Source organism: Macrobrachium rosenbergii, chromosome 36, assembly GCF_040412425.1.
Source record: "Macrobrachium rosenbergii isolate ZJJX-2024 chromosome 36, ASM4041242v1, whole genome shotgun sequence".
NCBI classification, from domain to species: domain Eukaryota; kingdom Metazoa; phylum Arthropoda; class Malacostraca; order Decapoda; family Palaemonidae; genus Macrobrachium; species Macrobrachium rosenbergii.
Window position 1 is genome coordinate 14,081,875 of NC_089776.1, and position 20,754 is coordinate 14,102,628.

The 20,754-nt window shown below is 37.9% G+C and overlaps 1 protein-coding gene across 14 annotated transcripts in view; it reads left to right on the top strand.

Annotated features, from left to right (window-relative positions):
• tapas overlaps positions 1-20,754 on the top strand; it is a 51,271-nt gene that overhangs the window by 9,955 nt on the left and 20,562 nt on the right. For 4 of the 14 annotated variants that reach the window (XM_067134643.1, XM_067134640.1, XM_067134648.1 and 1 more), the window contains exons 2-3: positions 15,600-16,131; positions 16,808-16,896. In XM_067134643.1, the coding sequence (XP_066990744.1) occupies positions 16,023-16,131; positions 16,808-16,896 (198 nt within the window). In that variant the 5' untranslated portion in view covers positions 15,600-16,022. Of the gene's footprint in view, positions 1-6,498; positions 6,595-12,522; positions 12,742-12,817; positions 13,050-15,599; positions 16,132-16,807; positions 16,897-20,754 lie in introns of those variants that run through there. The other 10 variants (XM_067134654.1, XM_067134655.1, XM_067134642.1 and 7 more) reach the window with 7 other exon arrangements.

A 20,754-nucleotide genomic window follows, 5' to 3' on the forward strand; every position in this document is an offset into this window, starting at 1 on the left:
CTTTGTCCTTCCTCTGCGTATCAAAGACCTCTCCTCTGTGCCCTTTGACCTGTGGTGACTCTTGAGAAGTTGTATAGCTGTGGAGTGATTGTATCTCGCTTGACAAGATGTTATACGGCCGCAAATTTCAATCTTAATTGGACAGATTTGTTAATTATGTGAGTTTTCTATCGTGGGCCTTTTAGTAAACGTCCTAGATTTTGGTTTCATGGGACATGAGTCTAGGAATGTTTTTATTTCATTTATTATTTTTTTTAGATTTTTTTCATATGCGTCTTGTCATTAATGACTTATGAAAATAGTAAATTACTGGGTTCCGATTTTATGCCAAGGTTTTGACATGTCAAAAATTTGATGGACTTATTCGTTAGTTCTGAAAACTATATATATATATATATATATATATATATATATATATATATATATATATATATATATATATATATATATATATATATATTTGTTTTTCCTTTTACTATACCTCCACTCATATTATCTCTTCCATCTTACTGTCCACCTTCTAACCATTATTTCATAGTGGAGATTTTCCTCCTGTTACAACTTTAAAACCTTTTTACTCTCAATTTGCCCTTCAGCGCTGAAGGCCCTCATAGGTCCAAGCGCCTGGCTTGTGGCCTCAATACTATGTTCTATTCTATATATATATATATATATATATATATATATATATATATATATATATATATATATATATATATATATATATTAGTAGGTAGATAGATAGTGCGTTGAATCTCTCTAGTGCCACACATACTAAGGTAGCATAGATAAAAAATTTTTGTAAAGTCGTGAAATGATTCTTGAGCTATTTATTTTTATAGAAAATAAAAATATAAAAAGCCAGTTCTGAGATTCCTCCACGACTCTGATCATTTCATGGATAAAGTTGGCGAACTTTATTATTTGCGAATGACGTCATTCGTTTTTTTTCAATAACTTGGTGGCGTGCGTGATCTCGTCCTGAGTGAAAGGTGTAAACGGGTTTTTATTTCAGTTTGTGAGAGGGTTTTTATACGTGTAATTATTAAGTGAATGAAGGTTGAAAAGAATTACATTTAAGAAAAAAACAATTTTAGATAGGTTGCGTTGGTTTAGAAATGTGTAATTAGTCGCCTGTCTTAAAATCTAGTTTGAAAAAGAAGGAAAAATATTACTTCGTCATATTTTGGGTAAATATACGTGTCTTTATGTATATGTATGTACAGCATGTTAGTATTGTATATTGCTAACAGGACCTCATTAAAAATGGATGGTATCTAGCGGAGATATTTATTCAAGAAAAGTTACAAGCTTTCCAGGACTAACAGTTCCCAGTGTCAAGTATCTACCGCTAGACACCATCCAGTTTTAATGAGGTCCTGTTGGTAATTGTATTAATGCACAGAACAATTGTGTAAGTGATAAAGATATATATATATATATATATATATATATATATATATATTATATATATATATATATATATATATATATATATATACATATTTATATATATATATATATATATATATATATATATATATATATATATATATGTATATTTATATATATATATATATATATATTTATATATATATATATATATATACATACATATTTATATATATATATATATATATATATATATATATACATATTTATATATATATATATATATATATATATATATACATATTTATATATATACATATTTATATATATACATATTTATATATACATATGTGTGTAAGTTGTGTATGTATTTGTTGCTGATGTTTGTTAGGTATATGGAAAATTTTAATCATCATTTTGCATCATTTATGGAAAAAACCATCCCAAAGCTCCCGTCCACTCTACCAAGAAAAGAGTGGTACAGATTTTAGACAGATAGGCCTATGTATCATAGACACTGAGTTCTTTATGTTTGTTGTATACAATGAACTACAACGACAAACATCCTCTGCACTCTTCTTTACCTGACCTGTTGTAGCTGTTTTTGCTCGCAACGCTAGGCAGGAGCTATATCTTGGTTACATCTAAAGGAACAGTCGCTCAGTACAGCTGTGGAAGCCTCTGATCTCCAAATGTTCAAGCCAGGAACTGATTCACTCCCGCTCTGTGCAGCTGACGTCTCTTGAATTTCCTGTTTTTATTTTCTATTCTCTCGTATTTATTTGTCTGTCACCTTTTTCTGTAAGTTCTTTCTCTCTTCTCTCTGCAGACTCTGTTTAAAAGAGTTGTCAGCTGAAGACTCAGCAAAAGAAAGAATATGGATGAGTAATATTCTTCTTGAATTCAGGCTTCCTTTCAACCGTGACCAGTGCGTAGCGCCAGACAGCTTGACGCCACGAATATAGGCGTAGCCAACGACTTCCTAAAGGTGTCTGTTGTGCAAACCCGTAAGGCTTTACCTGTTGGCATATCAGCACCGTCAGCACTGTGGAATGTTACCTGTGTGACTTAACAGGTATTTGAGCCGTCGTGAGTGTAGCTAGTTATAGTATGTTAGGGTACATCTCTTATGGGAATTTCTGTGTTCGATACAAAGCCGGAAGTATTGTGTCACAAGTGTTACCTCTCTCTCTCTCTCTCTCTCTCTCTCTCTCTCTCTCTCTCTCTCTCTCTCTCTCTCTCTCTCTCTCTCTCTCTCTCGATTAGTCCCATCCATAGACTCGGTGAAAACTGGCAAGATTAGATTCAATGCGTAGCCAGAAATGGTCACTGTTGAATCTACATATAGTACGTTTTTATAATCACTATTATTCTTCTGAAGATAAAACCTTATTCGTATGGAACAAACCCACAGTTGTCATTGACTTGTAATTCAAGCTTCCAAAGAATATGGTGTTCATTTGATAGAATTAACTTCAGGTATTAGGAAATACAAAAAGAAGAGAGCAGTTATCGTAGAAGAAAAAAAAAGATAAATTGAGAAATATCATAAAAAATTCAAGTAAAATATTAAAAAACAAGAATTGCTTTAGGGTATCAGTTCGTTGCATCTTCGCTTGAACTGTTGACGTACCAGTTGCTTTCGTTCGTAGGCCTATGTAACAAATAATCTGGGTCACGTCCATTATATCATGTTGGGGAACATAAAATTAGACACAGATAAATTTGTAAATCCGAAAGTGGGTATCTGGGAAAAAGAAAACTTTCAAGTTCTGATAAGACAAAACGATCAAGAGTAAAGATAACATTCATAGTTTTATCTGATAACCCCAAAAGGTACGTCAGAGCAATGGAATTTTATCTACAAATGACTTGACAGTAGCCAGACGCATGCTGTGAGATATTTTCGGACATCTCTGCTCACTGACAGATGTGATAGAGCACTGACTCTTTATTGGACTGCGGAAGTCTCCCTGGGGATGTCGTGCAGTTTGGAACCTCAAAAGTTTCAAGCGAAGATTCAGTGCATTGCTTCCCTAAAACAATTCTCCTCGTTTTTAATACTTTACTTCTTTTATTTAGTTATTTATTTGTTAATTTACTTTTTCTTTTCTAATAACTGATGTCTCTTCTTTCTGTATTTACTGTTACTTTCTGTAATTTCTTTCAAATGAACACCGTATTCTTTGGAAGCTTCAATTTCAAGTCAGTGGCCCCTGTTGTAGGCTTCTTCTGAATAATAATAATAATAATAATAATAATAATAATAATAATAGTAACAATAAAAATAATATAGATTCTAAAAATAACCCTTTCCCTCAGGTCATAACTTATTTAGAATACAAGGATTCTAATTTTAAATAACCACAAGGTCACTAATTCAGATGATTTATGTTTGGAGCCTAAGATTACTAAACCAGTATCCGTTTCATAAGAGTCTAGTTTCAAGCTGGCTTCCTGTATGTTACGTATAGCATATATATATATATATATATATATATATATATATATATATATATATATATATATATATATATATATATATACACACACACAGTACATTTTCACTGCAATGTATAACTCCTTTAAAACTCAAGATGTCAGGATTAGTATATATGTTTTTACATTTGTCCCCTGTGGGTACGTACATAAACCATAGTAATGGATGGGGCTTAAAGGTTTTATTCATACAATAAGTTTATACAACAAAATAATTTTAATCATAAAGTATGCTGTTTAGGTGTAGCGTCAACCTCCCAAGGTCGACCAATGGTTAGAGCTTGATAAATGAGAGAATATATCAGTTTGCAAAAGTGTGACGCATTCGATTTTTAACAGGCTGATAATTCATAGCCCCAGTCTTTTTCTTCTGCCTTTTCTTCTTGAAGAAAGTTCCCCGGTTTGACGGAGTATTTAAAATACGCTTAGGATGTAAAAGGCCTGATTTTGAGCAGAGCCTTTAAAGTACAGTATAATTTAGTAATGGTTGGTAACCCGATAAAACCGGTTTTAACCACAATATTGTAAATATACTTTCCATCGATAGCGCACGATAAGCCAGCCATGAGACCTATGGCACTGGCTATAACGAACAAACAAATGCAAACGATTCTCTCCCGAAGCTACACAAAAGTTAAAGGGACAAATGACGTGTTTTTACTCTTCGTTAGTCATTTCGTCTAAGCAGGCTTTGGTCTTCTTAAAGAATAACCATATACTTTGAGTCTTCCCATCCTTTTATTTTAATCATACAATAAGCTTTGTACAACAAAACCATTTTAATCTGATAATAGCCTTCAAGGTGCAGAGTCAACCCCACAAGGTCGATAAATGGTTAGACAATGATTAATGAGAAACTCTACCAGTTTGTAAAAACGTGACGTATTCAACTTTTTAATAGGCTGATAACTGATAGCCCTAGGGTTCTTCCTTTTTTTTCTAGGAGAAAGTTCTCTGGTTTGACAGTATTTCAGATAAGCTGAGGACGTACAAGGCCTCCTTATTTTGGGCAGGACCTTAAATACGATTTAGTTATTGTTGGTAGAACTATCAAATCGGTTTTTATTATTGCAATGCAAGTACTTTCCATCGATACCGCCCATTAAACCAGCTATTAGACATAAGGTACTTACTGGCTAACAACAAACGAATGCAAAGGAATGACTGCGGAAGCTACAGAGAAAAGTTAAGAGACAAGCGACCGTTTTCACAGTTCGTTTGAGTCATGTGGTCTAAGCAGCCTTGGGCTTCTTAACAAATAACGATATACTTCGTCTTCCATCCTTCGAAGGCATTTGTCTAGAGCCGCCATGGTTCGAGTGGATACCTTGTAGAAGAGATTTTATTATCCAGTCAACGTGATTGATTGCTTTTGTAAGTTATCTGGCGTTACGCAGTTATGGTGATGACAATTGTCGATTGAAAGGAAGCCAGAGATGGAATGGGTGACAGTCATGCGTCTATAGACTGGTTACGTCATCCATTATCGGATCAGTCTTTTGCGGTCAGGAGAGAGTGACTCACGCTTCGGGTGAATGTGACTTACACATAATCACTTTGGACGCAAACTTATATTGTTATGGCTTCGTCTTAAGATTCCTCTAGTGTATGGCGATCAACACGGCCATCCATTTATACTCGGTTGTGACCAAAAGAGGGAAAAGGTTGCTGCCGTAATGGGCCGTTTTCTTTCTTGTTATGGACACGATGTCTTGCGAGGCTTCATCAGAATGGCAGTCATCGTTTCCGGTTGTCATTTTGGGATGAGATAATAAGTCTAGACTTTTGGGATGATATAAGAATAAGTCTACGCTTTGGGATGATGTAATCAAGACCAGGCTTGCTTATGGGATATAATAAGTCTACGCTTTTGGGGTGATATAGTATAGTAAGTCTAGGTTTTTGGATGATATAAGTGTAAGCTTTTGGGATGACATAATAGTAAGTCTATGCTTTTTGGGCGTGATATATTAATAAGTCTAGGCTTTTGGGATGGTGTAATAAAAAGTGTAGGCTTTTGGGGTGGCGTATTATATAATGTCTAGGCCTTTGGTTTTGGGATTGTATAATAAAAAGTCTATCTTTTGGGGTTGATAAGTATGATTTCGGTATGGTGTTATAAAAAGTTTAGGCTTTTGGTATTATGTAAGTCCAGGCTTTTGGGATGGTATAATATAAAGTTTAGGATTTTGGGGTGATGTTTAAGCTAGTGCTGATGTCAGCTTTGGGTCGTACGGTTCTATGGACATGCTAAGACGGTATATCCATGGAACCTTACGACCTAAAGCTACAGGCTTCATTTATGACAAAGACAGCAGTGTAGAAATGGCAGCCATGTACCCTGAACGACTGCATAAAAGTTATTTAAATGTGTTGAAATTTTATCTAATTATTGAGCAAAAGGACAAAAAATAACTATTACAGTCACAGTAATTAGTTGGTAGTTTAGTAGTTCTATGTTGCATTTTTGCTTGTGCTTACCTAAATGTTTTATATCAAGACGCTATGATTTTTTTTAATTAAAAGCCCGTCACTCACAGCCCAAAAAAAAAAAAAAAAAAAAAAGATATAACAAAAATTGCTGTTATCGATCGTGCCACCCACAAGCTTCGAGAGCCAGACAGACGCTGGGTGAGTCGGCCTATCGACACTCGACGACAGCAGCATTACTGTACATACTCGCCCGTTCGACGGAGACATCAGGTGAACGTTTGACCTAAATAGCTTACTTAAAGCGCTACAGTGTGTGTGTGGAACCTTTTAACGAAAGTATTAGCATAAAGGATTGGTTTGAAAGTTATATGTAATTGATATAGGTTATTACGTGAGTCGTGAGTTTAGTATTCTAAATGAGTATAGTTGTCAAAACTTTTTTTTCCGATGTTCTCGGATTGTTTCTCATATTTACACCCATTGACTTCTTTCTTATTTCAAGATGGACGCGTAAACGAAATTTAAAACTCCCCAAGATTAAGATGTGTTTAGTAATGTTGGAAACACGAGGATTCTTAGAGGCGGAAGTGGATGAATAATGAGGTCCATTCTTCACTCTGCAGTCGAGTTATTCATTAGACTAAGCGAAATCTAACACAATATAACAGACTAAATAGTGTTTGATTTCCTAGTCATTTATGAAACAAACTAACACACAATAACTGACTAATGTTTGGAGAATGGTTCATACACATCGATTAAAATAATGTACAGTTTTCCCTACGCGATCAACGAGATTATCAATACAATGTATGTCTTTTTAACTGAATATAACTTAACTGGGTACAGATACGGAATCTTTCATCTATGTCATATCGGATGAACAAGAGAGAGAGAGAGAGAGAGAGAGAGAGAGAGAGAGAGAGAGAGAGAGAGCATAGTTATAGGAGACTGTCGGTTGGGCGCGGCAGCGCCAAACCCATACCAGAAGTCCATCTGGAAACTGATTTATGGGCGAGACCAAATTTGCCCAGCGGAACTGTATGGTCGTAATGCCATCATTTCCCTATTCTTAGCCTATTTGGTGACTTGTCACACGGAGTACAATGGCCAAATGACCGGTATCGACTGTGAGGGAAAAAAAAGGCTTTTTTATTCCAAGAATGTTTTCTCGTAAAAGAACACACGCGCAGTCGTCAGCATTTGAGGGAAGCCGATGTGGTACGTCACACGTGTGACTTGCATTTCAATTTTGACGAAGTAAGACACTTGCCTCGTTTTGCACTCAGGGTTCTTCTCAACCTCCTTGGTTAAATGTTGTTCATTAGCTTACGCATCTTATAGGCCTAATTAGATCCTCAGCAAACGAATATCGTATCTATCTTCGTATTTTAATATAGGCCTAATGATTGTATGACTAATGACGTTTCATGTCCTTCCTAATGTCTAGTGCTTATTCTCGCGAATGTGACTTATCCCTGAGATTGTTCTCTCTCTCTCTCTCTCTCTCTCTCTCTCTCGTCATTCTGTGCCAGTCTTAATTAACGGTGTTTCGTATGCTTTCTAATGTCTATTGTTAGTTCTCGCAATTGTGGATCGTCATGAGAAATTTTCATTCTCTCTCGCCCTTATCATTCTGTGCTTAATTAACGGTGTTTCGTATGCTTTCTAATGTCTATTGTTGGTTCTCGCAATTATGGATCATCATGAAATTTTCTCTCTTCTCTCTCTCTCTCTCTCTCTCTCTCTCTCTCTCTCTCTCTCTCAAGCATTTCATTGTGCGCTTGAAGCATTTCAAGTGTTCAATGACCAGTGCACACCAGAGAACTTTTCCTCCCAGAGGGTCATCATGTGATGTAACAAATCTGGATCGCTGTCGACCTTGTCGGTATCTTGAGGGTTTCATTCAAAGAGATTTGCGTTTTATTTTATTTTTCTAGTGTGTCGCTGGTTTTACAGGAGAGAGAGAGAGAGAGAGAGAGAGAGAGAGAGAGAGAGAGAGAGAGAGAGAGAGCTGAATCTTCAGTACGAAATTTTCCTGTTATAATTCTTTGTCCTGCAGTCTTAGGTTTTTTTGTGTAAATTTTTGTGTGTGTTATAATTAATCTTTACGAAATCTTCCTATATATAATTCTTTGTCCTGTAGTCTTAGGTTTTTGTGTATAGATAAATACTTTGTGTGTGTGTGTGTGTGGAGAGAGAGAGAGAGAGAGAGAGAGAGAGAGAGAGAGAGAGAGAGAGAGAGAGAGCTTAATCTTCAGTACGAAATCTTCCTATATATAATTCTTTGTCCTGTAGTCTTAGGTTTTTTTGTGTATAGATAGATACTTTGTGTGTGTGTGGAGAGAGAGAGAGAGAGCTTAATCTTCAGTACGAAATCTTCCTATATATAATTCTTTGTCCTGTAGTCTTAGGTTTTTGTGTATAGATAAATACTTTGTGTGTGTGTGTGTGTGTGTGAAGAGAGAGAGAGAGAGAGAGAGAGAGAGAGAGAGAGAGAGAGAGAGAGAGCTTAATCTTCAATCTTCATATATAATTCTTTGTCCTGTAGTCTTAGGTTTTTGTGTATAGATAAATCTTGTGTGCAGTACCTTAATCCCTGCGTAATGTTCTTGCTGCAGTACCTAGTCCCATAGTTTTACGATCGCCGTATATATAGATGCTTTGTGTATGTGGAGAGAGAGATTAATATAAGTCTAAACGCACGCGCCTGCGCACACTTACTGCTTAGGTAATAGCCATTCTTTAAGCCTATATTCATAACCGGTTTAAGAATGACAATTCCTTAAGCCGTATGTGCGCGCATGCGCACGCGCCTAAGGTTAGGGTTAAACAGAATTAACCCACTCAAAATGAGATCAACACTATTACTCCAATAATAATAATAATAATAATAATAATAATAATAGAGAGTGTGTGCGTGTGTCTACCTGCTCGTGTGCGTGTTTGAGTAAACGGTGCACAGTCTTCCTCAAGCCAACTCTTACGGTGCAACAGATGTTGAGCACTAACGCGTGTGTGTGGGTGAGTGTACTTGTATGTGCGTACACATCCGGTTGTCTGTGCACACGCACAAAGTGGAAATCATGGAACTGTTTATTTTGCCGTTTTTCCTAGTGTCTTGAATGTTAAGTGTTTCTTGTATATTAGAAATTCTTTGCTTAATGCTTTTAAAAACAACGTAAGTTCCACGTTCACGAAAGAGCTGAACAAACATAAGTTTTATTTTAATATAAGTTTTTATATTTTGCTGGCGTCTCTCTCTCTCTCTCTCTCTCTCTCTCTCTCTCTCTGCACTGAGACGGGCAAAGAGGAAGTTGACTGTTCTGACTGACTGACTTTTCCCAATGAGGGTCGAGATTTCGATCATTCGACGTAGAGAGAGAGAGAGAGAGAGAGAGAGAGAGAGAGAGAGAGAGAGAGAGAGAGAGAGAGAGAGAGAGAGAGCACCGATTGCCTGGCGCTAATATGAAGCAGTACATTTCGAAGTGATACTGGAATCCCTTTCATCTTGGCCGTACAACCTTGACCCAAAAGGCCATCTGGATACTTCCCGAGAGAGAGAGAGAGAGAGAGAGAGAGAGAGAGAGAGAGAGAGAGATCCATTTCTTATGTAATGCATGTGCCACTCATCTGCAATCAGGCTTCCCCAGTAAAAAGCCTCAATAACAGATACCGCTAAAATAACGGTCCCTCAGTTCCATCAACGAATATGAAAGCACGTGTTGTGATGTTGTGGATCTTCACAATCTGTACTCCATTATTCATCTTTCATGCGGATTTTCACAATCATTATTCCATCATACATCTCCACAATCACTTCTAAATTGCATGACTCACCTCTAGAACATCGGCCTAACACGAACACCTCTCTTGAAACGACTTCATTTATGCAAACAATGGCTTAATTAGAGGTGACAGCGCCTCTTCTCCTGTCTCGCTATAGTCGCAATGACTTAATTGCGCCTCTGAGATTGAATAATCACTTCATTTATTTCACAAATGAAGGATGAATGAACCGTTTCTTTTCCGCCGCCGTTAGTAGACCCTGCGCCTAACGACAGGTTGAGTGCTGCTGGTAAAGATGTACAAAACCTCCAAAAGTGACGCCAGCGACTTCCCTCGACAATCGGCATCGCGGGGGGAAAGAATACAACTTTTATTTTCGACGGTCCCAGGCAGGAAATATGAGTCATCCAGACAGACACACATTCCAGCCAACCATTAAGCGAGAAGGGAAAGAAAGAGAGAAGGCAGCACTCTTTTTTTCCCCCGACTGGGTGAAGGAAAAGTGTCAATGGCGTTCTGCAGGTCGGGTATATTGCATTGTGCCGCGCGCCATGAATTAGACATTTTACATCACCCTGAGAATTTCTTTTCAAATGTCATTACTTTTTACGTGGAAAGCAGAAATACATTTATGATACCATCAGCTTACAAAAATATAATATAGAATATCCGATGCATCACAGTATACAGTGATTGTTTAATTTGAAATGAGACAATATGGTATTGGGAATGTTGTTAATTGGCAGATGAATGTTATTTATGTAATGGTAATGATATAGATGATGTATGGTGGTGATTGTTCCTGGAAATATTATGCTAATGTGGAATTTAATGACTGAAATGAAAGTAAATGGGTTGGGTACAAGAGAGGAATGTGACTTAAGAGATTTTCAATGTTTGAAAAAAGAATCGTATAGCAAGTTATGAACTATTTAATAAAGTAATGTGATATGAAGTTTTATAAAGGAAGTCGATGTTTTCGTTGGAAGCAAAAAAAAGGAGCGACAATTGAAAAGTGATAAATATTTATGAGAAAGGTAAAATAATATTATATTATAGTACGTGTTTGGAAGAATGATTAAGACAGTGAAATATAATTGATAATATGTATTATTTAGTGTATGTATAAGTATATTAAGAGTATATTTATTTGATGCAAGCCGATTTTGCAGCTGTATACAATGTATTTAATTAATGTATTAATAACTATATTCAGTGTATATTTATTTTTACATAAGGCCATGTTCCAGGTAAAATGAAGGCGAGGGAACATGGAACAATAACACACACACACACACACACACACACACACACAGAGAGAGAGAGAGAGAGAGAGAGAGAGAGAGAGAAAATCCACATCTCCAAGTACGTCGTCTGCTTCTTACATTATATCCCCGCCTCTAACCTATAAGCATTGTTGCACAAGCGTATAATCAACTCAAAACATGTGTTGCAGGGGTGCCAAGGGGTGACCCACGGAGTCACTCGGAGGCCACGCGAAGGGAGAGACAAAGAGAGACAGAGAGACAGGCGATTGACAGACCATATTCTTCCGTAGAGGTTAGAGGAATGAGGAATTGCAGTCCCCCTGCCGAAGATGAAAGTCGAAACTGGCAGGATCTCTCTCTCTCTCTCTCTCTCTCTCTCTCTCTCTCTCTCTCTCTCTCTCTCTCTCTCTCTCTCTCTCTCCTCCCCTGACCGAAGTGAATGTAAGCGAAAGTTAATGCAACTTGGAAAAGATTGCTTTTAGAGTATTGTCTCCATCAACTTCGTTTAATTTTGTGATCGCCTTTGATCAAAAGAAGTTACCGATCACTTTTTAACATTACAATTTGCAATTCACATCAATTTCCGATACGTGCGTTAGCACTTGGAATGAAGTTCATTGACTGCAATATTCATAACTTATAACCTAAGGTGACATGTCTCCGGATAAATTCCCTTTCTTAGAAAACTGCGATTCTTTCGTCATCTGTCACCCGAATAATGATGTAATTGGTCTAAGATGTCGTACGAGCTGACGACATTTATATTACAGTATTCATAAATAAGTAAGTTTTATGGTTTTAAAAAGCATAATTGCATTTACTGTCGTCCGCCGTATCAAGATGTTCGTTAAAGGAAGGTAACATAGTTTTATTGGGGTTGGATTACATTATTTTTCGATAAAAGATATTACACGATGCTCTCAAATTACCTATTTCCGCTCATTTAGAGCTTTGTTGGCATTGCTGTGAGTCAACGGAGAAACTATAATGTGTTGGAATTTTGTTGGCGATAAAATATAATTAACTCATAAATTTTATAATGTATACCATTTAATCACGTATATTAAATTTAAAATGGTTGTGAGTGAGAAATATCAATTAAAATCGATGAAACAGCGAGAGTGAGATCTGTAAACTCTCAATTGACTAGGAGCATGACAGCTCTCCCTCAGACGGGCGACACCACTCGGTAAGGCGAGACGCACCCCGTCTCGTTTGTGAGGTCGTTTCACTCGTTTAACAGGTCGACGGCGTCGTCGAACCTGTTCGCGTGACGCGAAGTCATCCGACGAGGTCCTCGGCAGCACCTCGCAGTGTCGAACTGAGAGTCGAATTAATCCTTTGGGCCGTGGAATGCGAAGTATGTCATTCATGTGGACAGCTGATGAGAGAGAGAGAGAGATCTGTTGTGCTTCTTCTTCTTCTTCTTCTAGGCTACTTCTGCGATGAAAGGAATTCGCCCCGGAGGACTGCGATTTGTTTGTTTATTTTGTTTGCGTGGGAATGTCACACCGTTTCCGCCAGTGTCTGAACTCTCTCTGATGTTTATTGTTGAGTGTGTGGGAGTTTTCATCTCCCAGAGGTCTAACGATGTAGAGAAATGCGAGGAATTGGTGTCTTGTGTTTGTGTAGGGGAAGGTTTTGTCGGGGGAGAAATGGGGGTAGAAGGTGAGTCTGTGCCAGGTGTTCGTCCGAGAAGGTATTTTTTTGGGGGAGACTTGGCCCACCTGGGGCTAGTCGCCAACGCCCAAATTCGATGGCGGCCTCCGTTTGACGGATTAAAAAGTCCACACTACTATGGCGACTCGAGAAGCTGTGATTATTATAACTAAAACCTAGGCCGCCTCCTGCTTAGGCCTTCGGTTAGGCCGATTTCCCCTCCCCCCTCTCGCGTAGGCCTAAGGAAGTGAAGTGAAGGTGGTTGTGGGAGTGTCACGGTGTATGCGGGTCGCAAACGTGTTTTAATCCGAGGAAATATTTTTTTTTTTTTTTTTTTAAGCATATTCATGAAATAGCTTAAACCTACTTTATAAAGTCCAGTGGCATCTCGTAGGTAGGCAAGGCCGTGGTTGCATTGTGCTTAAGGCCTACTGGTACCCTTAACCCTTAGACAAGGCATTGATTGTTTTCCAGTGGAATTGCACACTAAAGGTTATCCTACTCTGTTAGGTTAGTCCTTCATCATCAGTCTAAAGTAGACTAGGTCTGCATCAGGCCTAGAAAGCTTCAAAAATTTTCATGTTACCTAGTCTTAAGAAAGTAAGCGTACAAAATAATTTATAAATGTTTAGGCCAGGAATTTTGTTGGTTTGATTGTATAACAATTAAAATACACTGAGTAGTTAGGCTGGTTAATCCGATTGTGTTAGCCTATAAAGGAAGTTGCATTCAGTTCGGAACTGGAGTTTCTGTCATTTCGAGCATAGGGTCAAATCCCAAAGTTAGGCTGTTATTAAAGGGTAGCTTAGAATAAATCCCTATACATTTTCTATTCTTCAGATCGGAGAAACTACCAAAATAGCATATGGTGTAGTTGAATTACATGTAATTCCAGACTGTGTACAAAGATGGCAGCACAGGCTACCAGTTGTGTCCTTTGTAACTAACTGTCAAGTTATAATTTGTATCATCATTAGCCTGTGATTTGATAGTTATGGAGGGCTTTCTTGTTCTCTGTCAGGGTTTAATTTATTTAGGTGTCATTTTCTGTAGTTTATAACGACTTGCATTATTAAAAGCTTGCTACAGTGGCACAGGGCGTGTCTTGACCTCAAAAGTCATTTGTAGCATTGTGTAACCTGCCTGTAATCATCTGAATTTATTAATTCTTATTAAATCTTATTGATTCCGTGTGTAAAATTACAGCAGTTTCTCATTTATAGTGTATGCCTGTTCTTGCTTCTTAGTAATCCGGTTAATAAAGAAATAAGGTTATACTAGATCATTGTATTAAACACCATTACTGTATAGTGCAGTAATGGAAAGCAGAAACTTGGGAAGTACAGTGAGAGGACCAGCTTATAAACTGGTAGTTCAGGAAGTATTTATTGAGTTATGTATTGTGTGTTTGCAAATAGGGACTCTTGCAGTTGCAGAATTAGTTGAGAGTTAAGATGGTGTAAGTGACGAGAAATGTATTTTTAATGTAGTTTTCTTATGGTAGAAACCAATGGAGAAAGTTATCCTCCAAGCTTAGGAAATTGAAGTTAAATGATCGACATTCATTACCCATCTCCCTGAGATAATTATACACTTCTTTAATTAGTTTAGCAAAGTATATGGTTTGGGCTCCCAGCTGCCATCTCACCTCTCCCCTTTCTACCCCAATCATGCCACTGTTAATAAGAGGACATCAGGGCTGAACAGTACCAATGATGAGTTAATAAGAAAATTGAGTTATCTTTAGATGGAAAGTACTGTTGCCCCTTGAGGATTATTTCTATAATTTGTATCCAGTTTTCTGTGTGCATGATCTGCATATGATGTGAATGACAGGAAGAATTCCTTCATTCATATATTTTTTATTTACAATAAATGAAAATTCAGAATCCAAGCAATATGTTCTGGAAACTGCTTACAAGCACATTAAGGAAAATTGAAAGGTTTGTGAGCATGTGATGTCTGTGCAGGTTGTTGCCTTTGGCACATGGGACATTGTGGTTGGTTAATATTCCACAGTATACGGTTATTTACTGGCCGTCGTAACTTTCTCCTTGGCTGAGCAACTTTTTTTTGTTATCTCCTCTTTACTGAATATGTTTTTGGTATATCATTAATGTTGGTTCTGTAAGTGTTTCGTAAGAAAATCTTTGTTAGTTATGTGCCATAGGTGTCAAAGTACAGTATTGTATGTGCATTTTTAAACACGTTAATTGCCATTCAGTAAATATTATCTAACCCTAGCTAGTGTCAACAGCTCGTTGTATTTAATAATAGTCATTTTTATACTGCATAATATTTTTGGCAGCCAGGGTGGTCTATTAAATATTCATCACCAATCTCTGGGCTAGGCTTCTCACGATTCAAGTGTTGCAGTTTTTTTGAGGTGGAAATATTTATATGCCAGTACTGTTGTATTAGGCTTATTATCTTAATGTCAAGTGTAGTTTATAGTGCTGTACAGTGTAGCACAAATTTTTGATAGTTGTGTTCATAGTATAGTGTAGTACATGATTTCTGGGGAGTTATTTAATGAACCCTTACCGTGTTTCATTTCAGGTGTAAAAAGGATGAAGTGAGTGGAGCTAAAATCAACCAGCCCTTGTAATTACAGTCTACAGATTGTAGTTAACAAAGTGCTCGGTGTGATTTTATTCAGATGACTACTGGCAATACTTTTGTCAAGGAACTTTATAAGCTTTAAAAACAAAAAAGGCATCTGCTGTTTAGTGCTACTTAATGCACGTCTGTGCTGTGCGCGATCTGTCTTTCCAAATGCTATGCATATTGACTTCGACTACTAAAAATAAGCCCAAGTAGACTTTATTGAACGCGTCCTCAACGCTCTTGTTTGTAAGGAATTCCGTTGCAATTGTCCTGGAGAAATTGAAAACGTGTGAAGTGTCCTAGTGTTATTTGCAATCGGAATTCCAGTATGTCCTATGTTACCAAGTACTAAACGGAACTCTCCAAGTCGTCATAATGGCCACCAACGATGAAAGTATCAACAAACTCCAAGAGGAAGTCTTGAACTCGATCCAGTCACTCATAAGTTCTTGTGGTGGAGAATGTAAGGCTGATACGCTACAAAGTAAGTATGGTATTGTTTTACAATTAAGTTTAATCTTGTGGTCATAGGTAGCTTTACTCTGTAGACATTTTATTGCATTACATCAGTCAGCATCAAAAAATGCAGTTACCTCAGTCAAGTTATTTGTAGGTCCATACTTTAAGAAAGCTTATTGTTTACAGTCATATAGGGCCACTTGAGAGTAAAATCAGTTGTCCAGATTCACCTCACTGAAGTGTTAAAATTAGTAATTACTGGCAGCCACAGCAAGGTGGTTACAACAAATTTATTTCATACAGGTATTATCATCCAGATTTAAAAGGTTTTATTGGTCTGGCTTGCATATATCCCGTAGTTCAGCATAAACATGATTTAATGGTAGTACATACAAGTGGGAGTACATAACCTACAAGTATTATGGCTAGGTAGTATCATTCTGTTTATTTATATTCTTGATTCAAATACTGTATGCTGTTTATCCACCTTGTATTTTGCCAACATGTCTGTACTAAAAATCAATCAAAAGGAAATTTCGGAATTCATTATGTTTAAGTACAGTACTTATATTGCTATTGATTATTAATTAATACGCTAGTTTATGGAGTTGAGATAAATACTAAAGCACGTGGAAGAAAAAATGAAAATGTATTTTGCCTATTCTTGTTGAAAGTCATAATGTTTATATTCTTTGTTGCAGATGACTACAAAGAGCTTTTAGGTTCAGATGTCCCAATTAAGAAGTTTAATCATGGAACTTTTGCCAGCTTTTTACTTGCCCATCCAAAAGTAAGTCCTAAGAGCAATTTATTTTGGTGCATTATATCTCAGCATTTTGGTGTTTAAGTTGTAATGAAATGTTTCCTTTGATTAACCTTATCCCTTGGTTCTAGGGAGTTGAGCACAGTTTGTGATACTGTTACCTTAGCTGTTGAGACATCCCTCTTCCCAAGAAGCCCCAAAATTTAATTGCTACCTTTTTTTTTTTTTAAATCTTCTCTAGTATTCTGTGTGAGAAAAGCCATTTTATATAAAATAACTGTCTGTTATAATTATATAAGTAACTTACCTAGTAATTACTTAGGTAAGAGTTTCTACTCGAACGGCAGCTTAAACTTTGAATTTTATGGTAGCGATTCTCTTGCTTTTGTGTAGGTGACAGGACCCCGCCCACTTTCGAGGTAAGAGAGAGGAACAACTAAGCCAATAGACCAATTTGTTTCTGCCGCTGGTATTGTTCACACATCGTGTGACTAAGCACCTTGGTTTTGACAATTGTTTTTTCTTCCTATTGGATGAAGTATTCTGTGTATGGTAGCCTTTCTGCATGTTTTTTTTCTTGATTGCTTTTTTGTTACTGATTATGACTATTTAGCTAGTTAGTATATCAGACACTAGGTCTTCCAGGGCTGCAATACCCGGTTGACGAAAATTACCAATGACTCGTACTCTGTGCACAAATTGCAAAGGGCAAGTTTGTACCATTGATTTGACATGCGACGAATGCAGGGATTGGGACGAATGTAAATAGAAGACTTTGACTTCTCATTTGAATAAATTAAAGAGAGATCGCAAGAGGAAGGCAGCCGCTAAAACCGGCGAGAAATTAGCTTGTCAGACGACTCGTAGATCTAACGATCTGGTTATTCCTGCTGTATCTCCTGTCGTTTCTGTTTCCCCTGTATCAGTAAATACTCCTAGACCACCTACTCCTGCTTCTGATTTCCGCACTTGTGAGCCCGATCGCTTCACCAGCATGGAAAATAAATTCGAACAGAGAATTAATATGGTGGTAGGTATAGTGGCCCAATTAGGGGTATTGATACATGTTCTTATCGATAAGTTTGACAAGAAAAGTGAAAGTTAAGTGTTAGTGGAGGAGGTGGCTGTTCGTCCCACTGATTCTCCTAGGCATCGGTCACTGCCATACTCTCTTGAACCAGGGAGGAGGCATACTGTTAGCCCAAGGGAGGTCAATTGGGTCTGCCCATGAGCAGTCGCCCCCTCGGACCAACCTGTTGCATCGCAGGTTGCGTCAAGAGACAGCCGCAGGAAATGCTTCTCGGACTTGCATCAGCGCTTGTCTATGGGAGATTCTTCGCTGTACCGTAGACATCAATGGCGCTTTCCCGACATGTCTCGTTCCTTGAAGGAATTAGGTCAAGATTCTCCAACGACTCCTTATGTGTCACTTCCAAAGTTTAGACTCTAGAATCTCTTCGAATTATTCTTGCCTGGAACTCCTTCATCCCTGGCTTCGTCTTTCATGATGAGGGAGCAGGGGAAGGCTTGCTTTTAGTGTCCCTCCTTGTCGTCTTTCTAGGTCTCATCTAGTCACAAGGTTTATCCAAGGCAAATGTAATGTCCTGGTGGACGAACTAAGCCGCTGAGGTCGAGTCCTTCCAATGGAATGGACGTTAGGCAATCAGGTGTGCTTCAACTTTTGGAGATTATGAGGACAACCGACCCTGGACTTATTTGCAACGTCACGAAATCACTGTCTACCTCTGGTCTGCTCCCTTGTTCCAGACCCTCTCACGTGGGCAACAGATGTGATGACTCAAGATTGGTCGAATCTGGACCTTTACACTTTTCCAACCTTCAGAATGATAGGGAAGTTCTCAAGAAATTCCGCTCTCACAGCAATGCAAGAATGACTCTGGTGGCCCCCTTTTGGCCACAGAAGGAATGGTTCCCAGACCTTCTGGATCTCCTCGTTGACTTTCCAAGGCTCCTCCCTACAATATTCCAAGTCTTCTCAGACAACTGCACTGCAGGATTTTCCATCAAGGCCTGTCCACCCTGGCCCTGGCAGGCTTTCGACTGTCAGTAGACTTGTCCAAACGAAAGGTTTTTCGCGATCGGTAGTGGAGGCCATTGCCAAATGTAGACGTGCCTCTTCCAAAAGCTCTACCAGGCAAAGTGGAAGTTTTTTAGGACCTGGTGCAGAAGAAACGGAGCTTCGTCTTCTCAGACATCTATCCCTCAAATAGCAGATTTTCTTTTCTTGAGGACTCCTCTAGAAATTTCTTCTTCCACCATAAAAGGCTACTGAGCAATGCTCAGCTGTTTTCCATCACAGAGGCCTCGACATTTATGTTAATCAGGATATTTCAGACCTAAGTAAGTCTTTCAACACCCAGATCTAGAAAGGAGGAGAATTTCTCTTGGAATCTAAATGTGGTACTTAAGTGGTTATCAGGTGACCACTTCGAACCCATGCGCTCTTCCTCTCTGAGGGATTTAACTAAGAAGACCATTTTCCTTGTAGTGCTGGCCACTGCGAAGAGAGTACATGAAATTCAAGCGATTGAAGGAGGGGTGTTAAGTAGGTCAGGCTATTTTTTATACTGGGCTTCAAGACTAATGTAAAACTTAAGTGTGTAGCTTGTTTTGTGGACCAAAATATAGAAAGTGAATGACCAACAAATTAGGTGCATTAAAAATATTTGAACATTAACAATCTGCTACATGTTAATGTCAGCGTTAGAGGAGAATGGAATTTTTTGTATTTAACATGAATCTGACATGAACTCTTTGGAAGATTTGAAATTCTAGAGGATAAATTTCAAAAGGAATTGTATTTGTGTGAGCAACTTCAAACCTGGAGCTGACTTCGTTGCATCCTCAATGGTGTCATGTCCTCTACTGCTTCCAGAGCTTCCCATTGAGGGAGAGCCCTCGTGAAGTCCTATTATAACAGTTGCATGCATTGGAACAACTATGGTATCATTTTGGGAAGTAATTGTCACTAGTCCCTGGTTTGTTGTTTTAAGTAAGAAAGGAATAAATGAGAAACAGCTTGAATAACATAAGGTGACCCAGCTTATTCACATCAAAAATATTAATGCAATATCCAAAATGGAAAGAGGAACATTGTACTGTATAGCCAGACAAGAAACCCCAATCAAGTTAAAAATTGTAAGGGGGCAAATAAACTGCCCTTTGCAGCCCACAAATGAAGTTGCTCAACATAAAAAAAATGAAACAAAAAGTCAAATCTCAAGGATGGCTCAGGTAAAAAGGATGAACAAGAATTAAAATGAATTACTGACATGTAAGCTCTTTGGCAAACAAGGTAGTAAAACGGAGAGGACTTGAGGTAGTGTCAGTAGTGGATAGTGCTTTTGTAGTAGGAGTTGTCATTCTCTTAACTGAATTTAGTCTGATGTGGCTGGGGGTTTCTTCAGTCATGGAAGCAAGACAATATAGGATAAGTGGGTTTATGTGAAGTATCGTTTTTACCTTTTCACTGCATGGGGCTGATCTCATGTCATCAAAGGCCTCATCCATGGTGTGGGGCTGATCTCCTCAGTCACCATTCTTTCGGTTCTATTTATGCGGTTCATAATAGGTAATGTGTTTCCTTCATCATTTTTAGGAGTTTTTGTCTATATTTTAGCGACAAGTGGCAGCATTTGATTTCCAGCTTACAGTAGAATTTCAGGACAAGGGCTAGACCTTCAGTAACCATCAAAATGCTATAGAGGGAAGAGGTTTCTCTCAGTGATGAAGTACTACAAAGGCTTTTATTTGGAAATAACAGTGATAGTAATAGACCTGAATTATCAAGAAGGCAGATTTTTCAAGCACAGAGGTGTTGAGTAAACAAAGAAAATGTGATAACATTTGCGAAAGGAAGACCAC